General features: G+C 44.7%; 1 protein-coding gene across 1 annotated transcript in view; it reads left to right on the top strand.

Moving 5' to 3' along the window:
- The window catches only part of FAM129C (family with sequence similarity 129, member C), a 28,758-nt gene extending 24,682 nt beyond the window's left edge, over positions 1–4,076 (top strand). Inside the window, 3 exon segments of the mRNA XM_006903693.1 lie at positions 2,712–2,795; positions 3,960–4,030; positions 4,032–4,076. Of these exon segments, the coding sequence (XP_006903755.1) occupies positions 2,712–2,795; positions 3,960–4,030; positions 4,032–4,076 (200 nt within the window).
- Positions 4,077–8,355: the final 4,279 nt, after the last annotated feature.

Genomic DNA, 8,355 nt, shown 5'->3' with positions numbered 1-8,355 from the left:
GGGCTATATGACCTAGAGGAATGTCTGAACAAAAACAATGAAAGACAGGCCCGAGGGCCGCAGATTAAAAGTCACCCACCTTCGGCTTGGTAGCATTTCCTTCTCTCTGCATCAATATATGAAATTATTAATATAAAACTTAATGCTCCAGAATCAGATTAGGGGAATGTTCAATAGACAAAGCCTGTCCTCTGATGTTGTTGTTGTTGTTAATTGCTGTCGAGTCACGCATGACTCATAGTTACTCTATGAACAAAAGACCTAATGCCTTTCCATAACTATCGTCATTTCTCCAAGTTCATAGAGTTTCCAGAGGCATGTGGTTTAGGAAGTGGATGTCCCTCCTGCTTCCAAACCTGTTTTACAACTGGGAGCTCCACCAAACAATGGGAAGCCATTCTGGTATTTGATACCTCAATGGCACAAGGTTTAGCAACATAGCAAACCCAGGTTAATTCATACAGCACATTTGACAGAGAGTGATGTGCAAAGTGGAAGAATGTTCCTCCAGATATAACAGCATTAGTCTCATTTAGCAGTGGTTAAGTGTCGTCGAGTCCAATACTACTCAGAGTAAGCTTTGCACAAAAGACTTGAATCCAGGAACACATGTCCTTGCTGCCTCTGAGGGTTTGACCTTATTCCAGAGGGTTTGTTATTGACCCTAGGAGTAGCCATCTCCCATTGATTGTGAGTTGTATTGAGACGAGGGACTAGGGATATCCAGAGAACACAGTGGAAATGCGCTCTCAGTGTCTGCCGTGGGTACAGGTGTGTGGTTGTTGTTGTTAGGTGCTGTCAGGTATGACTCATAGCAACCTTATGAACAACAGCTCTCTCCCCTCCTGTACCAGCCTCACTTGAGCCCTTTGCTGCAGTCACTGTGTCAGTCTATCTCACTGAGAGTCTTCCTCTTTGAGGATCCAATGACTTTCCAAGCATGATAGCCCTTTACAAGGAATAGCCTCTTCTAGAAACATGCCCAAAATATGCAAGATAAAGCTTTGCCATTCTTGCCTCCAAAGAGCACCCTGGCTGCACTTTTTCTAAGACCTATTTGGATTTTGTTATTTTTTTTGCAGTCCATGAGATATTTATTACTCTTTTCTAACACCACAACTCACAGACATCAGTTCTTCTGTCATCTTTATTCATTGTCCAGCTCCCTGATTGCATAGCAAGTGATTGAAAAGATCATGACCTGAATCAGGTGCACCTTAGTCTTCAAATGGACATCATTGCTCAGTAATTTGGAGAGCTCATTGACAATGAATTAAAAAAAAATTATTATTTTTTTGTGTATACCATCAAACCCAATCTGACTAGTACAGGAGGATCTTGCCCCTCTTTCTCCAGCAGAGCATCTGGTGGATTTGAACTGCATATCTCTGGGATTGCAGTGCAACTTCTTGCCACTAGGCCACCAGAGCTCCTTGGCAGTGAATTTGTCTAATACAATGTGTCTCCTGATTGCCTGACTGCTAGTACCAAGAGTGTTGATTGTGGCTCAAAGTAAGATCAAACAGTTGACAATTTAAACCTTTCTCCACTTATGATGTTGCCTATTGGTCCAGTGGTGAGAATTTTTGTCTTTTTGATGTTGAGTTGCAATCATATTGAAGGCTGTAGTCCTTGTTCCTCTGCAGTGAGTATTTGACAGAGAACTGTCAGAAGTTTGAGCTGGATTTAGAAGCAGCTCTGTCACCAAGGATATCATTGCTTCTGTGAGATGGACCCAGGGTGAAAGCAGAAAATACCAGAAGTGCCCTTTATTGACTATGCAAATGCATTTGACTGTGTGGATCAGAATAAACTATGGCTAACGTTGAGAAGAATGGGAATTTAGAACATTTAACTGTGCTTGTGCAAAATATATACTTAGATCAAGAGCTGTTGTCTGAACAGAGCAAGAGAACACTGCGAAAATCTGTTAAAATCAGGAAAGGTGTGTGTCAGGGCTGTATCCTTCCTCCATACTTGTTCAGTCTGTACAAAGAGCAAATCATGCGAGAAGCTAGACTCTGTGAAGAAGAATGTGGCATAAGGATTGAAGGAACTCATCAACAACCTGCCTATGTAGATGACAAAACCTTGCTTGCAAGAAACAAGTGTGTGGACAAGATTCCCTTTCTTTAGGAATCTTGATTCAGAAGTTTGTTGCTACCTTCTGCCCTCTAGTGGCCTCTCTGGGGAAATGCATATACAGGTTTTGCTGTCCTTTAATACATGCAGTTGTGTTGAGTTGTTACTTACAAATCCTGTGAACAATGCGTTTGAATCTTGCCCTATCTTGTGCCATTCTCACCATGCCCAGTATGCTTGATCCCTTTGTTACAGCAACTGTGTCAATCCCATCTTGTTGAGGGTGGTCTTCTCTTATGCTGACCCTTTCCAAGCTGTTGTCCTCCAAGGTCTTGGCCCCTCCTGGCAACATGCCCAAAGTATGTTAGAGCAAGTTTCACCATTCTTTTCTCCAAAGAGCACCCCAGTTGCATTTTCTCTAAGCCAGATTTGTTTGTCCTTTTAACAGTCCATGGGGCATTCGACACTCTTCTCAAAGACATTGAGCTAGGTTTACAAGTAGTTGTGGCACCAGTGATATCATCTTCTCTCATGGTCAGTCATTATCCAACTTTCAGATGCATAGAAGGAAATGATGCCTAGGCTTCCTCAGATGGGCCCCAGGGGCTTGCTGGCTTATCTCGTTTCAGAACTGAAAAGGGCATTTGGTGCAAATGAAGTGTCCTGCACTCCGGATGGCTTCCTAGACGCCCCATGAAACCAGGAGGGAGCAGGTGAGGGTCTAAACATCCATGAACTCAACCAGTGCATCCCTGGGGTATAGGGGCCCTGTGTAGGGGCTGAGGTGCTCTTTAGTGTAAGGTTGAGGATGGAATGACATGTACCTTATTTCCTGCCCTGATAATACTCATGGCATACAAGGACAAGGGGGAGCCATGGACTGTGTTAGAACCATGGAGGTACCCTTGAAGTCCAGGGCTGGCATGTACGAGAGCTCAACTGTAGGGAGCTGAGATAGTGATGAATTTATCCAGGACTGGGTAAGGCTTCTTCCAGAAAATTCTTCCTGTTCCAATACCAGAAGGGGAGAGAGGACGAGTGGAAACCTCGGGTGTGCCATTGGCTGAGGCTCGGGGCTGGGGCAGACTCATCTGTGGCTTCAGATTTGAATGTGGATGTCTTTGAAACAGGCAGAAAACAACTGGTCCAGCTGGAAGCAGATCTGTGGGCAGGCTGCCCATAATCCAGTGCTCAGAGGCAGAGACACTGGAAAGGCCCCAGGCTTGGCCTCTGTTTGTCTCCGACAGCTGCTTTAACAGAAACACCACATGAGTGGCTTTTAAGAACAGAAATCTATTTTAGGGCTGGCAACCAGAAGCCCCGAGCAGGGGATTGGCTGTGTCAATTCCTTCCTTGTCTTCTTGTCCGTAGCCCCGTGCTCCTTTTTCATTGGATTGTAGACAGTCCTCTTGTGGCATCTGTCTTCCCCTGTGTGTGTCTGTCCTGCTTTCTCTAAAACCCAGAGGTGATTTGATTTAGGATCATTCTACACCGGTTTGGCCTCTACTGACTGGCTGGGTATGTCACACTGTGGTTGTTGCTAGCTTCTCCCACACACAACAGAATGAAGCTGCCCAGCACTGCCCCATCCTCATGTTCACTTGTGGTTTGGGACACTGTGACACGTAGCATTTTTAATGGCTAATTTTGGGAAATCAAATGCCAGGTCTTTCTTCCTAGTCCTTCTTTGTCTGGAAGTTCTACTGAAGCCTTCTTAGCATCCTAGCAACACACAAGACAGGTGGGGGTTCTGCATGAGGTCCATTGAGTCAAACCTGGGTCTTCTACATAGAAGTCAAGAATTCAAGCACTCATTACACGCCACATATCAGACATGTATGGTTTGTATCTTCTCCATAATATTTTCCATTTTACAGATGAGGAAACTGAGGCTCAGAGAAGGGGAGCCACTTGCCCTAGAACACCAGGCACCAGTACTGAAGTCCAGTCAATCACTCTGCCCACTGCCTCCTGAAAGAACATTCCAGAGTTAAATCTTGGCCCACATTCACCTCTCCCTATTGGGAAATGTCTGTAAATAGAATTTCTTGGTCCAAGAATAGCTGACATTTCAAAGCTTTTGTAACACTCACCCGAACCTCATTCTCCCCATGAGCCACATTTGTGAGGTGTTTTCCTTATCAGTCTTCTCACGAAAAGAAAGAAATGCTAAGAGTCACACTCTTATGCTCATAATGCCATCCAGTCGGAACTGACTCACAGCTGACCCTCTTTTGGGTTTCCAAGGTTGTAAATGTCAAATAAAATAAATCTCATTAAAGAAATAAAATTATTTTTGTTTCCTTGATGAATGACCTGCACTTAAAAAAATATGTTTATTGGCCGTTTATATGTCCTGTTTTAGGTCATTGTCAGTTCATGGCTTTGCTCCATTTTTCCACTTGTGGAGTTTTTATTTTTCTTATTGATGGCTAACAGCTCTTGTGCAGATGACACACCTTACTTGCTGAAAGTGAGGAGGACTTGAAGCACTTGTTGCAGAAGATCAAGGAATGCAGCCTTCAGTATGGATTTGCATCTCAGCCTCAAGAAAACAAAGATTCTTATCACCGGACTGATAGGCTGTGTCATGATGGACGGAGAAGTGATTGAAACTGTCAACAGCTTCACCCTGCTTGGATCCACTATTAATACCCTTGGTACCAGCAGCAGTCAGGAAATCAGGAGACACATTGCACTGGGGAAGGCCTGCAGTTAGGGACCTCTCCAAATTATTGAGGAGGAATGATATCCGTTTGAGGACTAAGGTGTGTCTGATACAGGCCATAGTCTTTCCAATCATTTACTATGCATCTGAGAGTTGGATGTTGAATAAGGATGACAGAAAAAGAATCGATGATGCCTTTGAGCTGTGGTGTGTTGGAGAAGAGCACTGAACATTCCATGAATGGCCAAGAGAACGAACAGATATGTCTGGGAGAGGGTGCAGCCAGAGTGCTCTTTGAAGGCAAGAATGATGAGGCTTTGCCTCACATATTTTGGACATATTGCTAGGAGATGCTATTCCTTGGAGAGGGACATGATGCTGGGAAAGGTGGAGGGTTGGCGAAGGAGAGGAAGACCCTCAATCAGGTTGATTGACCCAATGACTGCTACAATGGGCACTGTGTCAGGAAGTATGAGGACAGCGCAGGATAGGCTGGGGGTTCAGATCTTTTGTTCATCGGATCACTATGAGTCATACTCGATGGCACCTAACAACAGCTCTTCATATGTTAAGAACATTAAGACTTTGTTATACAGTTTGAAATACTGTTTCTCAGCTTGCTGTGGGCCTTTTGGATTTGCTTACTTGCCACATTCTTCATCCTGGTTGAGACTTAGGCTTTTACTGATGCCCTGTGAGTGCCAGAAAGCGTCTGTTCACAGAGAGAGCTTGGCAGCATCTCATCTGTCACAAGCTTACAGCTGCTTCCGGAGCAGAGCCGGTTCCGGGAGGGATTTCCCCTGATGTTCTATCAGTTCAGCTTTCAGGGGAAATGATTTCCTCACATTCTCTTCTGGAGTTTTCAACCTCTCCCCAGGGAACAAGATTCTCTTTTCTCTGCTTCCCCACCCCCTACCACTGAGATATTTTTGTCATCCTCGGCCTTATCTAACTTGGTCTTCTCCTTACCCATGACATAGATATTCAGATATTCCTTCTGGAAATACTAAAGTTAAAAAAAAGAATTTGTCACCCTTGAGGAAACCAGTTTGCCCTCGGATATAAATCTTTCTAGTCTTTTCTCATGGTCTGGGTATGAAATAGGATCAGTGAGGTGAGACATGGCTTGGCCCATATTTTTCCTTACTTAGTATGAAAACGGGCAACCCTGAGTGGTGCCGATGGTTTAGAATTCAGCTACTGACTAAAAGTCTGGCAGTGAAAACTCACCCAGAGACACCTCGAAGGACAGGACTGGCGATCCACTCCTGGCAAGCCACAGCCTGGAAAACTCTAGGACAGTTCTGCTCTATATACGTGGGGTCCCTGTGAATCAGAACCAACTGCTTGGCTTGTTTGGTTTTGATTTTAACAGGAAAGAAAAATCTTTACTCAGCAGATCCATAGAGTGTGAGTTGGTTTTTCACTTTTTAACACATGACGTATCAAACACGCTGTTTCAGTCTCCTGGAAGCAAATACCACAAAGTGCGTGGTTTTGGAGAACAAGAATTTATTGTCTCACGGATCTGGACGGAGGCTGGGAATCTGAACTCTGTGCTATACTTGTTCTCTCTCTCTCTCTGCCTCCCTTTGATGATCTTCCTTTGTCTTTAAAAAAATTAACATAAAAATGTTTTATTTTAGTTTTTACATTTCCCCCCCCCCCACTCCCTCTTCCCCCTGCCCTCCCGGCGAAGCACCTATTGTTCCAGATTGTTGTCATACGTGCAATGCCTAATCAGATATTCCTTTGGGACAGTTCTGCCCCTCATCTGATCTAATGCAGTGTTCATTACCTATCCACTCTATCCCCATTCTCTCCCCAATCTCCCCATGTCTGTTCTATTTTATAGCAGTGGTGTTATGCAGTATTTGTCCTTTTGTGACTGAGAAATTTCACTCAGTGTAATATCCTCCAGGCTTCTCCATGTTGTGTAATATTTTACGAGTTCACCATTTTTCAGTGCTGTGTAATATTCCATGGTATGACAGTACCACAGTTTTTTAATCTATTTGTTTGTTGATGGGCATTTGAGTTGCTTCCACTTCCTTTGTCTCTTTCATGTTTTGGCAGCACCTGGAATTTGCTGAATTATAGGTGGCTCCTTACACAGTCTTGCTCCTGTGTGTGACTATTTCCATCTGCCGGTTAGACATCACTGAGAAGGACTTAAGATCAGGACCCATCTCACCCCAGTATGTTTGTTAGTGGATAATATCTGCAAACAAAAAGAATCCTCTTTTCCCGAGCACCACCACATTCACCCACCCAGGGTTAATAAGTTAACATAAGTTGGTTTCTTTTTTTGTTAGAGACACAGTTCAACCCATAATATAGAGACACAGTTCAACCCATAATAATACTCCAAAGTGGCGCCTCTAAGTCCCCATGATGAGAGGCAGCAGAAACTACTTGTGGGAGGACATTCTGTCCTTTTTCTCCAACCCCTGCTCCTGGGTCAACCTGTCATCCCATCAAAATCTGTTTCCAAAAATTTGGAAACAGAAGAAGAGAAGAAAGGAGGAAGAGGAATGGATTGAGATGGGATGATGTACTCTCCTCGTCAAAGTTGTTGCCATCCAGTCAATTGCACCTTCTGGGGACCCCCATAAGTATCGGGGTAGAATTGTGCCTCACACATTTTCAATGGCTGATTTTTAAGGAAGGCAACTCCCAGGTCTTGGAGTGGAATCACACTGACAATCTTAAACTACCAACCTTTTGGGTTAGCAACTGAGAGGGAACCATTTGTACCACCCAGGGGCTCCTGCCACTCCACATTTTACACCCTTAGGCTCCAAGAGCTACTGCCCGCATGCAGTAGAATGGGGACACATTCGCTATGTATAAGAAATTAATTACATTCTTTTAGTATATCAATACAAAGCATCGTTCAAGTGAACATTGGTAGCCTAGTGGTAAGGAGTTGCACTGGCAATCCAAAGGCAGGCTTGAAGCCACCAGCTGCTCCACAGGAGAAAAATGGACAGTTTCCTCCTGTGAGATTTACTGACTCTGAAAACCTCCTGGAAGGCCAGCTATGAGTCGGTTCAAACTCAGCAATACACACACACACACACACACACACACACACACACCTCTTTTCCCACCTCACTTAAGCACTAGTTCCAGCTTCAGGATTGTTGGACCCCATCTTCAAGCTCAGCCTAGGTAAGTACATTATGATCCCATTTTACAGATGGACAAACTGAGGTTAACAGAGTGATCTCGTTGTGGAGGCTTTATTTGAACCTCGGTTTGCCAACACCAGGTTCCAGTCATTTAATACTCAGTGGCCCCCAATGTCATGTAAGCAACAACTCACATTCATTGTTTTGGAGACCAAACTGACTCATGGCTGACTCTCCAGCGGGTTTCTGAGGTTGTAACCAGCAAAGGAACAGATGGCCTTTCTTCTGGAGAGCTGTGTGCCTTTAAGGCGGGAGATGGATGGGGCTTGGGAGGCGTGTCTGAGGGCTGACGTCACGCCAGGCACCGCCTCCACTTCAAGGCGCAATTTCGGGGTTGGGCCCCCGGGAACTCCTTTAAGGCGCGGCCACTTCGGCCGGCAGAAAAGCGGCTTAAAGGCGACGCGTGGCGCG

This window comes from Elephantulus edwardii, unplaced genomic scaffold (assembly GCF_000299155.1).
Source record: "Elephantulus edwardii isolate Elephantulus edwardi_28Jun2011 unplaced genomic scaffold, EleEdw1.0 scaffold00226, whole genome shotgun sequence".
NCBI lineage: Eukaryota > Metazoa > Chordata > Mammalia > Macroscelidea > Macroscelididae > Elephantulus > Elephantulus edwardii.
Note: the sequence above shows the minus strand (reverse complement) of the source record. Positions and strands in the feature narration are given on the sequence as shown.